At 47.8% G+C, this 20,071-nt stretch overlaps 1 protein-coding gene across 1 annotated transcript in view; it reads left to right on the forward strand.

Annotated features, from left to right (window-relative positions):
* The first annotated feature begins 12,749 nt into the window (after positions 1-12,749).
* Positions 12,750-20,071, forward strand: part of LOC135906501 (Na(+)/H(+) exchange regulatory cofactor NHE-RF2-like) — a 64,950-nt gene continuing 57,628 nt past the window's right edge. Inside the window, exon 1 of the mRNA XM_065437922.2 lies at positions 12,750-13,813. Coding sequence (XP_065293994.1) covers positions 13,334-13,813 — 480 coding nt within the window. The 5' untranslated portion in view covers positions 12,750-13,333. The remainder of the gene's footprint in view (positions 13,814-20,071) is intronic.

A 20,071-nucleotide genomic window follows, 5' to 3' on the forward strand; every position in this document is an offset into this window, starting at 1 on the left:
AGACGCAAAGAACTACGAAAGGTTCCGCGCCAGAGCTGTCCGTGTGACGTCAGGGACTGTGACGCCGTCTTCTCGAGCGTAGTAATTATTCTTTTGATCAGTAAAGATGGACTGCGTTGTATTCTAACACAGAAGAAGAGTGAACCTAGCAAGTTTTGAGAACACTTACTGAGCTTCCAGTGGCAAAACAGTAAATAAAAGTACTCTGAAATGCGTGAGGTCACGCTGACGTGACTGCGACAAAGCTTTGGTGAAGAATAAAAAGAAAGAAATCATTTTTTTTTCGTCTGGTAATCAACCTCAAGCCTTCAAAACTAGCGAAAACTGAGTGTTGAAAGAACACTAGCTTTGTAAACTGATCTAGTGCTTCTCTTTAGCGAGTGGAGTTTGGAAAGGCTACTTTACCAAATTAAAGGGACGCCAAAGAGAAAAATTATTTCACCTATATTTTAAATTACCAGTGTACAATACCGAAAATGACGCTTGGTAATCAAAAAATAAAGAAACAAAGAAGGAAAAAGGCGCAATACGGAAAGACGGGTGGCGACGCCGTCTTGAAGTTCCCGCAACAGCACGCAGTGGCGTCATGGATTTTGAGGGCGTCTGATTGGTTAAGGCGTATAATTTATTTTGCCTGTAAAAATGGACTACGTCTTGTTTTAAAGGGGTCAAAAGACTGAGCATATCACAAGAGTCGGGAACTTTCACTTAGCCAACGAGGTCCAAGAGCGAAAAAAAAAAAAGCTATACTTTTGAAATCCTTGACGTCACACTGACGTACCGGCGTTGAGGTTTCGGCGCGAAATTATAAAAAAAAAAACGGATATTTGACTTTCAATTTCTCTAATATCCGAACCATTTCGCGAAAATAAAGACAACATCGAGTTTTCAACGAATACTTTGTCGCTCCAAACGGATTCGTCCTACCTCGTTAGTGTCCCTTTAAAAAAACGTGATTTACTGTAGCTTTAGTTTGTAGTTTTCCTTTAGGAAAGCACGCGTGCATACCAGCGTCGGCGTACTGCGCTATGCAAGGGTTCCTTCTTCCTTTTCTTTCTTTTTCTCCTTTTTTTTTCCCCCGCCGAGCGTCTCACGATGACAACACAAGGTGCCGCGGCTCCGCCAGAGAAACGAAAAACAAAACCACGTGGAGGAAAAGGAAAAAAAAAAACAGCGAATAAACGCCACGGCGGCCTTGGCCTCGATGTCGCTGTGCGGAGGAAGGAGTAGGGGAGATATTGCAGCTCGGGGCTGGCAGGCGGCGTGCGATTATGCGAAGAGGAAGTGCGGCGTGCCGTCCTAGACGACGGTGGGCTCACGTATAGTTAGCTGTGAGGCCGCATAGCACGTACTACGTGCATGGCTGCGCGCACGACTGTGCGTATAAATGCGCGCGAGATCACAACGTTAGTTCGGGCCTCGTTAGCAAGGGGGCGTTACCAGTTCAATGTGGGGGGGGGGAGGGGGCGAGGACAGAGGGAGAAGGGGCACCGAGTTGTGCCACGCCCCTTCTTAAGCGGCACTTTTTGTGCCACGAGCGGTCGTTACGGGCTACCAAATAGAGAGAGGCCAACGATCGCCGCTGAGCAAAGAATACGTGAAGCGACTGTAAATGTTTTCTTTTTTTTTTCAAAATTAAGGACGTTAAAAGTTCCCCATGTCTTTCCTTTCTGTGGAGAACGATGATTGGATGTCACAGTCTGCAGAGGCCAACGTTTTGACGAGTCCCTCGTCGAAACCTCGGTCTGGGACATTATTTATCCGAGGTCACATCGATTAAGTCTCGATCTACTTTCTCGTGAATCTGTGTACTTTTCTTAATTTGCTTATTTTTTCTCAAGTAAGTTTTCAGAGGTATACGAATATAGAGCAGCAAGAATCATTGCCACTCAGGCAATCAGTCAGTTAGAATTTCATTTCATCAAAACTGTCTTTACACTGATCCACAACATTAGTGCCATAGCTTTGATAGACAGTCGGCAATGTGATTTTGTGACACGAGGAAAAGCGGCGATAGGTAAAAGTGTTTTTCAGTAGCAACACAGCATGTAGAGGCGCAATTGCTTCATTAAGTTTAGCGGTTTTAACCGACAAGCAAGATTTATTCTTTGTTGCGAAATGTACTGAAGTAGTTACATGGTAGGACGAGACTAACTATATGCTGGCTAGCGATGTTGGCTGTGCGTTCTCAAGCCCTGTAGCCTTAATTCTTCTCGAACGAGAGTGGCTAGTGGTGGATAGTGGTGCGTGGGTCTTGTGGATGAACATTAGGGATTGGAATGAATAGGGAATGGGTGAGCGAATGAATTGATTGCGCGGTGTGCGCTACATGGCACTGAAGCGAAATGACCGGTCATCACACGCTATATATTTTCATTGTCTCATTGCGCGTTTACTACGCTTAGTTTAACCGAAAGTGTGTTCAGCAGGCCGTAAACCAAATTCTACTTTATCTCGCTCTCTAAGAAGCAGTGTATGTTGCGAAGGTCTGCGTTCTGCACAACTGTGCGAGTGGATGCAGTGCCGTCTGATGTGCTAGTAGACACTAATGATATACATATATATATGGCAGCTTGTACGACATTCTACGAAGAAATGACGTAATGTTAGAAGTGTCTTTAATGGAAACGCGGGTCTCGCTGTGTAAAAGACAGGTCTATTTCTGTGCACCCTCGGATATGTACGTGGTGACGAGCGCGCTAAGGGTGTCTATCCAGTGTGGCTCCGAGGAATTCGGTGTGCTTCACACGCTGAAACGGGGGTGTCCTTCATCGTCAAGTCTCGGTTGAAACACGCGCTCGAAATCGCGCTCGAAATCTCTAACATGCGTTACACCCTCCAAAGGAATGCAAAGCGTTTTCCTTTCATGCGGCAAGTATCCAGTGTGCAGTCTTCCAGACGCAGTACAGCCGTGCGCTCACTTCGCGAGCGTATTTCTTCTCGCTATCGCGTCTGCGACGCCTTCGCATTCCTACTCCCACGCCGTACCGACCCTCGCGGGCTCTGCGCTGACGGAGGCAGTCATCTCAAGGGGGCATTGCAGGCAGCTGGCATGATTTATGGAAGCCTCAACGATTGCCTCCATTGTTATCGCACGGGCTTCCTGGCGATTCGAGCTGCAACCGATTTCGCTTCCCTCCAGTAGCACGGCGCTGGACGTGGAAGCGGGAACACGACAGGCGGTATCGAAGAGAGCGCACGACCGATCGGGTGATGCCACCGTGCTTGAGGCGTTGTGCAATGCGTTATATCTTTTTCACGCTAAAATAAGCGTCGCGCCCGTTTCAGGCGCGAAACACGGAGACGTGACGCCTCAGACGAAACAGTAACAGCGTTCACTATATCAGTGTTAGTAAGTCGGGTAACTTGGCGATAAAGTCGCTAAATCTTGGCGAGCTTTTAAAGTCACCTTAACGACTGTGCGTGTTTTGAAGTCATATATAGCGACATTTTTTTTTTTCTAGTGACGTAAATTGCCAGTGAATTGCACTTGTAGAAGATAATGTACTCCAGTTTAAGATAAGATATATAAGGAAGACGTCTAGGAGCCATCAGGACATAAAAAAAAACGAAGAACTTTAACCCTCATCATCATCACTATTTAGCGACCTTTCACTGAAAATGGAGTTTTTTAGAACGCGAACTGGCGACATTATGTAGAAACTTTGACAGGTTCGCCCGAAGGCCGAGGCACCAACAGCGACTACAGCAAAGTTTAGCTCTGTGTTGCAAACTCTAGCTCAAACGTTGTTTTATATTGGCGTGGCGCAGCACGCAAGGCAACCATGCCAACTCGTGTTGTGTTTACACAACACGAGTTGGCATGTGTATGTCTGTAAACTGTATGTGTCTGGCCACATACAGTTTACACCCTTTGGAGTGCCCCTTCTGATAACGCGCGTGCCGTTCGTTACTGGAAAGTTCCGGGCTCGTAGCGTTAAAGAAAGGAAACGCATCAAGGCAGATAACGGTTATTGTTGTGTGGCAGAAGGGGCAAGCCAAAGGGTGTAACTTTGTGTGAGAGTGTACAGCCAGGCGTCTCAGAACGCTGGCGCGACGGAGAGCTCCGGCTGCGGTGGTGTTGCGCAGACGCCGCACACCCCAATTGCGCACGAGACGAGACCGGCTTATCTCAACTGTACTGGAATGTTAGGGACGTATTCTGAAACGTTCGCCGCCGCGAAAGTTTCGCCTTGGCCACGCCTTCGCCGTTGCGGCGCACTCTGAATGGCTGCTTTGACAAAACCGGAAATTCAGGTGGCGCAAGTGAATTTCCGGTTTTGTCAAAGCAGCCATTCAGCGCGCGCCGCAACGGCGGAGACGTGGCCAGGGCGAAACTTTCGCGGCGGCGAACGTTTCAGAATACGTCCCTTAGATAACGTTAGCCTGTGTTCCTTTGCTATCCGTTCCGCTTCGACCAGCGCATGCGCACAGCAGCTCAGCAGGAACGCTATAATGTGCTTATATATAGTTAGCGTGCACTCAACGCTCATGCCTGTAGCGGAAGGCAGAACGCTGCTCCGGCTCCACTACCGACGCGACGGCAGCCAAACGCGCTCCACGGCTCTGGTCATTGGAGACCCTGGTGGCGACCCTCTAAGCCACCGCGCATGCGCCGTCGATAGGGGAACGCAGAGTAACGCCGACGGCGACGCGTTGTGAATGCTCCTCGAGTGTCTCTCTATATAATTGTCGTCGCATGGCACTGCTGGTATATCTGTCTGTATACGCCAACGACGGCGAACAAGGAACGGTGAATGCAATAACGTATTACATGAGAAATTTTCAATCAAGGTTGGTGCAGCCAGCAGCGGGCCATGGTTGATCCATTTATAGCAGTAATTATTGGACCAGCCCTGCATAGTGATAGTGCCTTCGAGAAATTACAATGTAGAATAAAAAAATTGAAGGACACCTAAGCTTCGCTTTTAAAGGGAAGCTGAAACGGTTTTCAATTTCCATGAATTGCTGGGATTGGGAAGAACAGACCTAATAATTTACGGTTCCGAAATTTTTTTCTGCGTTTTGTTAATATAAGGGGCGGAAATCGCTTTCTAAATCACCCCCGCGGACACGCCCCCATCGCTTCCCGGAGCGCCAGGTGAGGAGGTTACCAGAGGAGAGAACCGGCGAGAGTGACGTCACTGGCGGGGACCGAGCTGCCGGACCGGCGTGCAGGCATGCGCTGGCATGTGCTCCTTCCGTCCTGCGCTTTACTGAACGACGCTACGAGAGATTTGCCGCCGCCGCCGCTCACGTTTGTTTTGCGATTTTCGTAGACTGTTCTTTCCTTCTGTGCTGCGTGAGTGCCTACAGCCAAGGGCGCCCAACATGCCCTCGTTCTGTGCAGCATTCGGCTGCGCGAACACACGCGGGCGAGACGATGTGGTGTTTCACAGGTTCCCGAAGGACAAGAAGCTTGCAGCGCAGTGCGGTGAGGAGAGATAAGTTCGTGCCGACGAAATCAACTGTGCTGTGCTCGGACCATTTCCGCGATAGCCGGATAGCCTTAAGACAAATGCGGAAACGCGTTGTTACTAGCGTTGCTATACTCCGTTTCATACATCAGGTGCAACGCTGTGGAGGCTTGAGATACTTCTTGCAGTGGCTGCGTTCGCACTTAGAAAAAGTTCGGTGTTTCTTGACCCGATTTTTGAGAAAACTTTTCATATATAAGCTCAGTTCTGAATGAAAAAAAAAGAATTTACCCATAGAAACAATCCGTGTACTTATACGGCTGCTAACACGTTCTTTTAAATCAATTTTCTTTTCGGCATTCTTTAATTGCAGCCCGTCGCGGCAGCTTCACGTGCATGCTAGCGCGAGCAAATGCCGCTGGCACGCTGCGAACCATAGACGGAAACGCGCGCAGTAATAAATTTTGGTAACCGGACTTCGTGCGTAGCTTCCACAGCGTTGCACCTGAGGTATAAATTTGAGTATAGGCTTGCCTAGTGACATTCGACGTACGGTTGCAGTTATCATGTTTACCACACGGCGGTGCTAAAACTGCCTAATATCTTTGTCAACACTAGCATGGAGCGCGCATACCGATTCTTGATCGAGCCACAATCGCAAAGTCGTTGAACCATATTCTGAATAGTGCACATATAATCCCCCTGACCATCTCGATCTGGATGTGTATGATAAGCAACTTCCGTGACTGTACCTCGCAGCAGTGCATGTGCGCGCTTTGAAACGCGGCACTTATGTTCGCGATCGTGTATCAACGCTCAGAAAACCACGGGACTTCAGACAAGCAGCGGCAAGGTGCTTGACATCGCGGAATTGTACCCGTGTTTACAATCTAATGAGAAGTTAGTGCTTCGGCATTCTTCCAGCAGCACGTTCCCAGTGACACTTTAGCGCATTTTTTCTCCCGTCATGGGAACGTGCAGCTACATGAAAAAAAAAAGCATACGTAACAGCTAAGATTTCCAGCGCGCGAGAAGGTGTACACATCGCTCTCGCTTTTGGCACACTCAACATCGTCGTTGCCGCCGTTGCCGCCATCGTTTTCCGTATCGGCTGTCGGTTCGAACATGTACGGCGAAAATACAAGCTGTCCGAGACAGCGAGAACGTTCCATAATGCTTACAACTCAGCTATGCAGCCAGAACAGAACAGCGTGCTACGCTCTCAAACGGCGGCGCCGACCGGCGACTGCCGCCACTGACGTCTCAGCGGCTCCGACCAATCACGAGCAACAGCGGCGTTCGCGCGATACCCTGAGGCGCTGGTGCGCGTTTTCATGAAAAAACAGCCGCTTGCGCTTGTTTCCGCCCTTTTTGAACGAGATATTCGTGTTCAGGGGACTCAAAACTGTAGAATGCCGCAGAGAACTCATTTTTTTCGAAAAGTGTTTCAGCTTCCCTTTAAGAGTGGAACGCGATAGCATTCGAAAATCCCTGACTGTTTCCCACGCTTCCCGGCAAGTTGAGCGTATGTAACCGTAATGTTTACCGTGAAACGCTGGCCGCGAACGCTATGCACGAAGGCGGGCTTTGTGGTAGAAACGCGGCCTCTTGCGTGGGCCGCAGTGCGGCGGAGGCGAGCGCCATCTGGAGGTATTGCAAGGAACCGGGCGCTCCGCTCCGTGGCTCCCGAGACACCCGCGCGCCGGCACGCGCAAATGGCGGATGCCGCGGCCGGTCTGTGGACTGTAGAAACGCTGGAAAAGGGGTTTCTTTGAGTTTTCGCGTAACCGAATTATGTTTTCTCGCATAGTCAAATTACAACCCGAGAGCTATCATGTCTGCAGGTTGTCTGTATGCCGTAGTTTACGAATTTTTTACGTATTCCAGCTTGAGAAATTAAATTAGTTCAGTAAATTCCTTGCGTCACACGAATGGCCTGGGTATGTTTGGTTCGAAAATATTTTTCCCCGAACGACACCCGACACCGGACGCCGACGCCCGCGCCAGATTTTCTGCGACAGGGGCTCCTTGACGCTATTGAGTTGATGTGCGTGTCTATTTTCGTCGGCATTACAGGGCTACATTCCTCGTAAATGTGTCTGTAACGCGTGACAAGATGCGCTCCATAGATATACATGGGATCCCAAATGCCACATAGCTGGACAGAACCAAGGTGACGTTTGCCGTCACTTGGAGATACTCAGATTATCTTTGCATCCCGCCTAATTACATGATTTGTCTTAATTAATCAATTTCTCCATAATTATAGTTAGATGAGGAGTATTAACGAGAAAATTGTAGAGCAACATGAAAAAACTCTAGATACAGCTTTCTGTTGCTCAGTACGGGTTGTACATAAAAGTATGTCTGAGCGTGAAAGAAGCCCGCGAATAAATGCAAAATAGCCGCGCGACTGGCCGCTCGAGGCTCTTTGGGCGTATCGGCGGGCTTCTCACGCTCGGCAACACACACACACACACACATAGATAGATAGATAGATAGATAGATAGATAGATAGATAGATAGATAGATAGATAGATAGATAGATAGGGTACGTGCGTGTGTGTGTGGAAATAATGAGTCGCCAGCATACGACCAGACGCGTTCGGATAGGTCAGAGACGTATTTGTGCGAGCTACTGGAAATAATGCTTACGCACGATCTGAATCTTCACACTAAGGTGTTTTTTGCTACAATCTTTCTCCAGCTGCGGGCCGTCATAGAGGGCCGTGCTCAGCCCAGTTCCAGAAGTGTGCTGCCTCGGCCAAAAAGCACTGAAAAGCCTAAACACGGCCGGAATACTCAGATGCGTTTACGTGCCGTCACAGATGGTAGAGACAGCCGGTGGAGCTCTGCCTACATGAGTGATCTCGGAAAGCTTCCACATTTGCTCTGCATAGGATCCTCATTTTCGTTTCAATATCTATTTATTGTTGCGGACAATCATAAAAATATAGAAGTGGGGATAAAACCTTTCAAGCTTGCATATTATCTTTTAATCTAACTTCACAAAATATAGCATTGTTATAGGCTTGAATTTATATCTTTCACAAAATTAGCAGGTTCTCGCGAAGTGCGAAGCTTTGACAGTGATAGCAGCGAGGTTTGTGCTTGAACTTCTGGAACGGTGTACTAGTACTATGTGAAAACGAGAACAAGGTTAAAGCGGAAGCCAAGGTTTCGCAAGTGTGCTTGTCTTTTTCAAGCCGACATATGCAACAGAAATTTTAAAGACATGCTAGTGCACGCAAAAGTCAGCCAACACCATCACCCCGTAGAAAAAAAAAAAAAGCAAGTTGTCGTCCCAGGTGCAAAACCTGCAGGCGCCTTCAATGTGGCATAAAAATTAAAAAGCACCGCAAATAGTTATACACACGAAGTGAAAACTAGCTTTACCTGCACTAGTTTCGATGTGATTTATATGCTTGAATGTTCCTTCTGTAAGAAACAATATATCGGTGAAACGGGACAATCAGTGAATGTCAGGTTAAACGGACATAGCGCGGACACAGCTAGAAAGCTCCCCAAGGCCGTCGCCGAGCATTTCAACCAACCAGGTCATAACTTTGATGAACTCGACATCCTACAGTCAAATTTACGTTCTACGCGAGACGGAAAATACGGATAACCATACCTCATCCATAAGTTCGAGACATTGCTACGAATAGGCATGAAGCTTTCAAAGGAAACTTCAGAATCTATTAGCTATGCTAAATTTCAAGCTATAGGCAACATAACTTCGTTATTTTTCATTGGGGTACTTAGTGTTTTGTGTTGTCGCTTCTTTTTGTTTTCTTTTCTCCCGTTGTTTCTTCTTTTCTCCCGCTTTATTATATGCACAAGCACTTGTTATGTTTGATGACGAGGACTTGTTTTTAAATGTACAATGATATGGAACGTAAAAAAACCATAGGCGCATGGTTTCCGATCTACTGGGGGCGGGGGAGGCAATTCGCACCCTCTCTTTTTCTGTTTTTTATCACTTGTGCACCCTACTCCCACCCCCTCCTCCAGTGCATGACCCTTGGCAAGAGAGGTAGTACATAGGCAGAGAGGCAATATGTGTAAACATCAGCTTTATTTGTTTATAAAGTCGAGCGAATATCGGTAAAGAGAATGACAAAATACGATAAAAAAGAAACTGAAAAACACGTCAACTCTTGGTAGACATTCATAACGTCCTTAGTCAAAATGAGAGAAAACACTGGGCAACACGAACATTTTATCAACATGCTGATAATTCAAATATTACAAACTCATTACAAACATTTCGTTTGTAAGAACCACTGGACAATACAATCAAGCTAACAACTAAAAATAATTTTAAAAATATATATATAATTTAAGCTCATCTTGTCAAGAAACACTGGGCAGTACAAACATTTCCACAATAACCCAGCAATATCAAATCTAAAGACAGACCATAAATTCTTCGCCTTTCAAAAATGAACGATCTACCAAACTCAATACAAAAAAAAAAGGACAAGAACAATACTCAAAGGGTAGAAGTTGTAATAACGAAGCGGCAACATGCGGATTTTATGACAGGGGTATATTGAGGTCAGAGGCTGTGACAGCTTGAATAAAGCTGGCGCATAGCTGACTCTAAGTTATATATGAAAATTTCTTATTTTGATTATTTCTCTGCCATCCCCGGCTGCGTTTCCCCTACCGCGGGAAATGCTGTGCAGTTCTATAGTAGACCACTGCTTATCTACCCTTCGCATTACATGGCCTGCCCAGCTCCTTTTCCCCCTCTCATTGTCAACTAGAATATCGGGTACGCGCTTTTGCTCTCTTATCCGCACCGCTGTTTTCCTGTCGCTTAACGTTGCGCCTATAGTATTGACGACGTTGACGGGAACGCCTCGGTGTCAGTCGGCGCCCATGGAAAGTGTGAGCTAACGTTAGCCTGACGATCACTAGCCCGTTCCGCTGAGATACTGCGTCTATATATACTACACAGAAGCCCTGCCGGAGCGCTATATAGGGCGTGCTTATGCCAGAACCAGAAGGTAGACAATAACTGAACATTTATGCATAGAAAAGATAACAAAACAAACACTTGTCCTGCAGCGTGTACAATCCTAAATCGAGCACAACTGTATAGCATATTTATTCAAATATTGCTTGACATGACATCTTTGCTGGAGCCGAGAATTCCACATCTAGTGAAGTTTGGCTGATGACGAATGGTACCTGAAAGGTTAATTTCTGTTTTCCGTAGTCAGTCCAAGTTATACTTGCTAATTTTCTACGCGTTCTCAGATGGTACATCACGGCAGGCCTGTCAGGCAGGATGCCATCAAGTTTGTGTTGGTTAATATATTGCAGAAGACGATAGTAATAAATTTGATGCGCAGGTTGAATAGTATAGAAATGGTAACCCCGCAAAGCTGTCACTTAAGTAAAACCAGAGGAACACAACCCGAAAACCTAAATGTAGTTCAAGGTAGCTCACCAACACGTTCAGGCTGCCTGAAACCACAGGAGGCCATGCGCACAAACTCGAGAGCATTGACAAAGAAAAGCTTAAGTTTATATGCTTATTATAGCCACCAAAAGAGATCAGTTCAAGTTTACATGTGCGGCGGTTTTACTTCCATATTCCATCTCCCTCGCTACATCTAGCTGGCACAATCATGACAAGAATAAGTGCTGAGCCGCAACAAGACAAGACTCCCCAGGAAGATTTTCTTGACATTTGGATGTTCAGTGCATGGGATTGTTCGAAATGTCACAGTGAGCTTATGCAGGCTTCTCATCACCTTGATTAAATGATTTAGACTGCAAACGCGTAGCGCATCAGACAATTTCCTGAACACTGTTTCACACGCAGACACAAAGTGAAACGTCTTGGCTTAGATGAACGAGGTTCTTGTCGACTTCTTGTTGTATTATGGGTCGCGCCGAAATATAGGACGTGGACTTCATTTTTCCGTTGAGCTGGTGCACAAAGGTGCGCAGCATACGGGTACGACGGTGTATCTTTAGCGATAAAATAGTCAAGCACCTTTTATCTCACGTCGCGAGCCCGAGATGTCAACTTAGAGAGCACGCTGTAACCTGGTCAAAGGGTGTCACCACTATGGATGCTCAGCACCCTGAACTTCGGGAGGCGACGCTGACATCGAGGCGCCAAGTCCAAGGCACCATCGAGGCACCACACTCCAAGTCTTGTGTGAAACTAAGCGCAGCCAAGCGACGGAGTCTTTGGGCTGTGAACCGCGTTCCATGAAATAGGCTCACGACTGTTGAGTTCGCTTGCGCAAGCGAACCAAGAGCGGCTAGCAGCTGGCTCTTTTTCCTAGTGATACAGGTACAAACTGCTAAGGCGATTGCAGTTCAGACTCGGGAGTTGAAACCTAGCTAATAATAATAATAATAAAAAAAAACAAATGGTGAGAAACACCTGAATATCTAGCTGTACTCGCAAATCGGTTTTGTCATGTTAAACTGCATGCATTACCTGCCTGGTCTTGTCGGCGTTCAGAGCCTCGTCAAGCTGCCAGAGAGCATTTTCTTTGTTTCACTGCCTCCCCCCCCTCCCCCCCCCAAGACACACATACCCTTTAATGTTCACCGAGAACATCACCAAGCATCTATTATATTGAATTCAATTTGCGTTTGTCTTGGCGAAGGAAGCTACTTTCCTTTTTTTTGGCTAAAAAAAAAGAACTGAAGGCCAAATTTTCTTCCGAATTTTGTGCATGAACCGTTATGCCAGTCACAGCAGCGTTGCGCACTTCGGACTTTTTTTTTTTTTCGCGTGGAGCAGGTAAAGTTGTACAAGGTCTAACCGCCTAGCTATTTTGTCCTTCCCACGCTGTATTTCGTGTATTTCGTCACGGGCACCTGTTGCAGGAATTCGTAGCCACAGCGACCGGCGTAATGTCTGGCATTCAATAAGTTGCGCAGATTATTTTATTTTGACGCAGATAACGGGGGGGGGGGGGGGGGGCTCCGCTGCGGACACCTCATGTGCTTCGTCTTTCGGCCCTGCTGTCTAAGGGGCAAAGTAGCGTGTTGCACACCGCGTACGCAGCTGCGTTCAAATGTCTTAGTCACGCGCCACCTGTCCCGCCAACCGTTGCAAAAGACAGTTCCCCGAAAGAAACAAGGCTGAGCGAAGGTAACGCACGCACGATTACCCAAGCAGAGCAACAATACGAGAAAGTGGACTCAGAGGAGTATGGCAGGGAATTTTATTTCGGAAGGTAAGACAGTGTAAGGAAAAATAAAAATCGACACCGAAAGGAGCCGTGCCTCAGCAGACGTGTACTAGGTGGAAACGCCAACTTTTGCGGCACAACCACGCGGTGTAAAGGTCGGTGAGAACCAAAACTTAGCGCGGGATTGTGCTATAAAACGTTAACGGTGCTGCAGTTGTTAATGGCATTGGATGCTAGTCGTTCATAAGCTGTCTCTAAGCAGCCTGAAATCCTAATATGTTTAGGAGCGGCCCGCTTTTCTCATTTCTGCAAACGTTTTTATTATCGCGGTGAACGTGTTTCGCATTCCGCGCGCTAGGGGGCCGTGCGTCTCTTCTTTTCCCTCCGCTTCTGCTACACTCTCGGCGGTGGCCGGCGCGGCGCTTTTTTCCGCGCTTGCTTGTTGACGACGACAGTGGAGCCGGCCAACGTAGCATCGCACTTGGTGTGGGCGGTACGTCGAAGTACTTGCAAGACACCCGGAATTTGGCCTTTATTTTTTCCCTCGTTGATTTCGGTCCCACTGTAACGACAAGGTCAGTTTCTGCTCTGCGGGGGTACTCCGTGCGCCCGATGCACTTGCCATATCCGGCGGGAGAAGAGCGCCGTAGTAGTCGTGTAGTGTAGTGAGCGAGTCTACTTTCGTACCGAGTGACCGACGGGTGAGTGAGTGCCCGCATTAGCAGCAGCAGCCGCACAAGCAGCATGTCGACGACACCGGACCTGTTGCCGGCCGAAGCGCCGGCGCCCAGGCTCTGCCACCTGATCAAGATCCCCACATTCGACGGATACGGATTCAACCTGCACGCCGAGAAGTCGCGGCCCGGTCAGTTCATCGGCAAAGTGGACAGCGGCAGTCCCGCCGAGCTGGCCGGCATGCTCGAAGGGGACCGCATCGTGGAGGTGAACGGCGTGAACATAGCCAGCGAGAGCCACAAGCAGGTCGTCGAGCGCATCAGGGCCGTGCAGAACGAGACGCGCCTGCTCGTGGTGGATAGCGTGACGGACGCGTGGTACACCGAGCACAAGCTGGTGCCCCGCTCGACGCAAGATAACGTGCGCTACATTCGGACTCCCACCGGCGACGATGACGACGTCGACGGCGGGTTGCAGGCGCCCAACGGACACCACTCGCCGCAGGAGGCGGCCGAGGAGCAGCAGAGTGCATCGCTTCCGTCTGCAAAGGTGAGGCAGATCGCTGCCGTAAGGCCAGTCGCGAAACTTCCATTATTCCCGAGTTGTATAAAAAAACACCGCGAAAAATTGAGCAGCTTATGATGGTCGCGCCACCTCTGATTTATAGTGCTCAATCGCATCACGGTTGTTAAACGCGAAAGAATCAATTTTTAATTGTTTTTTCCACTCATAGAGGACGCCGCGTTAGCTAGGTTTGAAAATCGGGTCGCAGAACGTGACCATCTTTTGAAGCAGAGTTGCGTGACTGAACGCGAGCCCTTTGACTATCAGGCACCACCTGTGCACATCATTGAAACAAGGATATGTGTGAACGAGAACACGCATTCCTTTACGTATACGTGCGATGCGGCTGGTGTGATTATGTTTCGCTTCGGGCTTGGAGAATCGTGCCTGAAGCGTGTTCGGCGCAACAGGTTGCGAGCCAATGTTATTACCACAGACTCCAGAAATAGCACACGAAATGTTTGTGCGCGCGTGGACATTTACCAAGAAAAAACGTTAAGAAGTTCTACCAAGGAACGGCGATATCGCCTAGAGGCTTGGTGACGCGCTGTCGCCGGTGTCTTGATTTTCGTTGAAGATAAAATAGCGACGTCGTCGTGAGCGTCGCACGATAGTTGCTTTTTGATGACCTTAGTCTATATAAAATGCTGTTCACCGCGGCGTCTCAAAGTCTCCAAGCACCGATCGAAGCTCTTGACGAACCATGTCCGATTGCAATGATAGCGGACACACCCGACAGTGATGCATTATTATACCTCGTATCTGCTGATGTCTCAATCGACCTCTCTCTCTGTAAACATGCTTCGTATAATTCAACGAAGGAATAAATAGGTAAAGAGAGGAAAAAAAATAATTGTAAAAACGGCATACGCTTAGGAGGAGTAATTAGTAGCTCCCTAAATTCCGGTTTGCAACCCGTATGCTTCAGATGCACAACTCGCTAGCCTAAATTGCGAAATAGCGCCCCACGTTTGGACTGTCCTGAGGACGAGCTTTATGTTCATAATGGGCATGTATTAATTGGCAATTCACTTTAGTACCGCCATTGAAACGGAAATGAGTAGGCAATTACAATGGGGTTGTCTAATGAACTTTTAATTGCGAGAGAGCCTTGAGAAACACGTTTCTGGTACTGAGGTTCTTAGGTATAAGTACGCGTTGGTCGTTAGGTGTAACGACTTTCTTTAGCGTGTTGATGACTTGTTCTGGCGGTGGCCTCTTGCATTGGCCTAAGAGCCCGCAGTACGAGATGCGAGCTTCTCCGCCGTGTTCGGAGGTCATGCGCTCCAAGCGGGACATTCTGAACGTTGTTGATGTTTTGCTTGATCCTTTGTGTGAAATGCATAGGGTACGTCTTAGCACGTTTCAGTGCTTTAGTGTGCGCAACAAAGAGTTGAAATAGTCTGCTCGGTGCAAGGTGGTGTGTGGCTCGATAAACCTTTAAACCGGTGGGCATCTTCGTCATCAGCCTGTACGTATCTGTCCACTGCGGGACGAAGGTATCACCCATATGCCTCTATTTATTCTCTGCCCCGTCTCATATCCTGTGATTTCCGTGTAATCTCATTGCACGACAAAATCCTTCGCCGCCCGTAGCTGTGTTTTTCATCCGTTGTTGTATGTTCCGTGGCTCGGTTGATTCTGTTAGTCATAACCCTACGAAGCCACTGAAACACCATTAAATTGCGCGATTTAGGTAAAATGTAGAAAAACGCAAAAGAGAACTTGAAAGTGGGTCAATAAAGACAATTGGTCTGCTGTGAGAGTCGAGCCCACAACTTCCGCGTACCAGTTGAGCTTCATACGGCCACACATGTTTCCGTCTACATTGTTGGGTAATGGTGCTTGTGTGTTAGATCTGGGGGTGTCAGCCAGCGCCACTCATGGACAAGGTGGCGGATGAGGACCTTCCTCTTAACCGGATGCGTCACGCGGCTCATGAACTTAGGAACAGGAACTCGCCAATAAACCCTCCCATATGCTACCTGACCTCAAGCAGGCTGCGTTGGCTTTATTTGGCTTCGTTGTCTGTTGATGTCATATGGCTGCGGCTAACAAAAGAAGCTGTCCCCCTGGGTCTCTCTTCTTCTGGTGATTCCGCAACACTCGTAGCGCCTCATAGCTGCCCGTCGTATAACAGGCATCTGTGCACCCCCCCCCCCCCCCGTCTCTCTCACGCTATGCTGTTACCATAAAACAAGGAGATAATTTAAAGGTGGGTGAGTAATACAGGAATATAAATGATAAGAGCGAGAACAGCACCTGCGACAAGACGCAAGTGTAGAGAGAAGCAGACGACATGGGAGTTTTGTCGTCTGCCTTTCTACTCGCTTGTCTTGCATGTGGCGCTGCTTCGTTATTATCGCAGTACAAGCAAAAACCTCTGCCAGCACAATGTAAAAACACGAGAACACTACCAAACATACAACGGGAACAGAGCCAAGCCGCATGTACCGGACCAGCGCCAACTTCGAACCACAGATGTAACCCTCCTATTTATGAAGGCATCCGTATGCTTCTAGACACGATCTGTTTGTTTATAGTAATGCTGATGCTAACGTACGTTGTATCGCTTGGATCGAAGCCTATATAGCTGTTGGCGCATCGTGCTCTCTCTCTCTCTTCCCCATCTTTCATCCCCCCCATTCCGCTCCCATGTGTAGGGTAGCAAACCGGTTGAGATAAACTGGTTAGCCTCCCTGCCTTTCCTTCTCCACTTTTTCCTTCCTTCCTTCCTTCCTTCCTTCCTTCGTAGAATATTTTGATGTGCTGTACGCTGTGCACTGCTGCAGACAATTTTACGGCCGTGAAAAAAAAAAAAATCATATAGCACGATTACAGAACAGTTCAATCAGGAACCTCTTCTCCAACCAGGAAAAACGAAGTACACCGCTCATACCTTTAAAACGTCGGTTACCTGAATGTCATCATAACCTGCATGGCCTCTTCTCACATAATCCGTGGACTACCACAATTTGCCTTTTCAAAAGACGGAGCAAACAGTCACGTGATATATGCGGGATATTACGGTAGCCTGGCTTTTTTTAGCACTTTGTTCCCGCTTTTTCGCGAGCTTGCTCGTAAAAGCAGTTCGTATGTCGTACGCCCGAATATTCAGCTTGGTGAAGTATTTCGCTAAATCAAACCAATAAAACTGTGTTCCCTGTTATTACATTGTACTGTTGTGTGTAGATAAAGACCCCAGGGCCGTTGAATTCGATTTGCTCACAGCCTTCACCTCCACCGCCAGTATAGCCGAAAAACGTCTCGGCCGCCGCTTTTTTTCTTCTTTGTTTTTGATCTTGTCGCACGGCCGGTTTTGCGCAAACTGATTTCCATCGGTAGCGTGTGGGTCCACCTCCGCGCTCGGTGTACCCTGCAATTTCGGCGCGCTATAAGCCGCGGAGAAAGAAAGAAAAGACGAAAAAAAAGAAAACGATGCAGAACCAGAACAGTAAAAAGAACGCGGGGAGAATCGCTCTGAACGACATTTTTTGACGCCTCATCGGGCGCCTCTTCGGCGTGTGCCCGCGTGTGTGTGTGTGTACCCGCGAATTCACGCTCGAGCGAGAAAACGCGGTAGCTGCAGTGCGATCGTGCGCCGAAGCCGGTTTCGTGGTAAATGAGTCGCATCATTGATGTCCCGCTTTTTTCTTTTGTTCTTTATCTCCCCCCCCCCCTTTTTTTGTTTTGCTGTAACGATTTTTTTCATTTATTTTCTTGCGTGTGCAGCTGTTCGGCGTATACAGTCCGTGACAGCGCCGAAACTAGCGTTTCGGAATCGGGTCGTTTCGTTCACGTTCCATCTTCATTGCTCAAACGTCGTTTTTGATGCATATCGACTTCCTTGTGCGCTTCTTTTGCTTGTTTCTTTCTTTCTTAATGAGGAGCGCGTGGCAACCTGCTGGTTTTCCCGGTGTGGAGCAGATATATTTCTTCGCGGTGTTAATCCAGGTCCGTCCCTCGTGGAAGCGTCCTTATAAGAAACGCCGTTTATATAAACCTCTTTCGTTGACGTCTATCTCGGCGCCGTAATGTAGCGATGGATTTGTTGTCCCCCTTGTTCGCCGGATTATCGTCGCTCCGCGAAGCGTCTTATCTGATCCCCGCGGTTTCTCTCGCTTTACTTGCCGGCAGTGTAGCGAGACTTAAACCGTTTATCTAAACTATATAGGCGCTTACGATGCCTTTATCCGCCGGCGACGTGACCTTAGCGAGAAATTACGCGCCCGCTTAGCAAGTTCGTTGAGAAATGCGAGACCCGCGAGTGCTCGCAGCGGTGTTCTCGTCGCGCTTTCCCGTGGCTGCGTGACGTTTCACTGCCAGCGAGCCAGTTAAAAACTCGAAACTGGGCTGTCCCCTCATCCGAGGTCGTGGGTGCGGCCCCCGCCGCGACTCGGCTGCATATCGACCGGTGTGGAATAAAGAACAAAATAAAGAAGAAAGCTCGTCTCAAGGAAAAATTGGCAGCGGGCGAGGCGGTTAGACTTTAAAACTGTTGCGTAAAGCGACTGAAGCGACAGGGCTTAGGCGAGAAGGAAGGAAGGAAAAAGTGGAGAAGGAAAGGTAGGGAGGTTAACCAGTTTAGCTTAACCGGTTTGCTACCCTACACATGGGAGAGGGATGGGAGAGATTAAAGATGGGAAAGGGGGAGAGGGAGAGAGTGGCGAGAAAACGAAACTCTGCACCTTACGCTCGAGTGTCGTGTTCTCTCTCTTTTTTTTTCGCTTATGATCCTGTCCCATTCGTCGCTTTGTGCATAGGTTTTAATTACTGGTGTGCTAAGATTTTGGCGCACGTTAAAGGGAACCCCAGGTGCTAAAAAATTAATCTGTAGTCCTCCCCACTACGCGGCGTGCCTCATAATCAAATTCGTGGTTCCGCGGCCCGCGAAACTCGGTAATTCACATTAAATTTTTCAGCATCGCTCTCGCCATATGGCAGGCAACGCGGCGGAGGTTACGTAAGCGGTGCGGTCGTACGTTCTACGAACTAATTGATTTATTTCACTAATGATTAAATGTCGCTAATTTAACGTTTTTATCTCCTCGCTCTGTAATACGAATGACGCAATTCGCGCGTTGCATACGGCGAGTTATCAAATTCGTTTCACCTTGAACTAATCATAAAACTAGCACATCAGTGTTGAGATAAGCGCCGTAATACTTGCGGCTAAATGCACCCTCGTTTCACTTTTATACAAAACGCCTTCTTAAAGGGACACTAAAGCGAAACAATAAATCAGTTTACACTAATGAAGCATTGTTTCAGAACCCTGCAGGCAGTCATTTCAAAAAAGTACTTCGATTTTTAGATGAGAAAATGAAGGCCCAAGTATCAGCATTTGAATTTCCCACCGAAACTCCAGCGCCGGTACGTCAGCGTGACGTCAGGGATTCCTAAGTAAGTGTTCGCATTTGGGCTGTGTTGGCTGAATAAAGGTTCCCGAAACTTGCCATCTTAAATATTTGGTTCCTTTCGAACACAATGTAGTCAATCTGTATCGCTATATATAGTTAGTAGGCCCTAGAAGATGCCATCAAAATCCAAGACGTCACAGCCCCCAGGTGCAGGAACTTAAGCAGGCGTCGCCACCCGTATTTCGTTCTTGCGCTTTTTCTGGCTTACCAAACGTCTTATTGTTGTAAGAGTGGTGTTTTTGGTGTTGTAGAACGCTAATTTACTGATGCGGAAGAAATCATTTTTCACTTTAGTGCCCCTTTAAGCAATGCAGGGCAACTCTAACCGAAGCCTCACCGCGTTTCGTCGTGTAATTTCGGACCGCATGTCTCGGCACTGGTGCCTATACCTTCTAAGTTGACATGCCTCGTGAACTCGCAGGCCTGCTGAGATCCGCGAATAGCAGTATGTCTCCTGAAGTAATTAATGATAAGTAGAATGAAAATATTCGCACACCCCTAGTAATTAAAGATACCGAACACGAACCGAATAGTCCCTGCTATACTCGATTCGTATTCGTTTCGAGAATTTATCATTCAAAGTTGTCGAATGTTCGCTTTTTTTCGAACGTGTAACGGATCAAAACACTTTTATTGGTGTCTCGAGCGAGAGACAGAGCAATCAACGCCAAGGCTGTTCCGAATCATTCTGCTGTAGAATAGCTGCGGTTGTTTGCTGGGAACACCACTCGCTGGGGGCGCCAGTCGCGGGGGGGAGGGGGGGGCACGTAAATTCTGCTCAAGAATTTTCCGTGGTGATTCGATTAGAATGGCTCGCTGTTAG

This window comes from Dermacentor albipictus, chromosome 9 (assembly GCF_038994185.2).
Source record: "Dermacentor albipictus isolate Rhodes 1998 colony chromosome 9, USDA_Dalb.pri_finalv2, whole genome shotgun sequence".
In the NCBI taxonomy this organism is placed as follows: Eukaryota; Metazoa; Arthropoda; class Arachnida; order Ixodida; family Ixodidae; genus Dermacentor; species Dermacentor albipictus.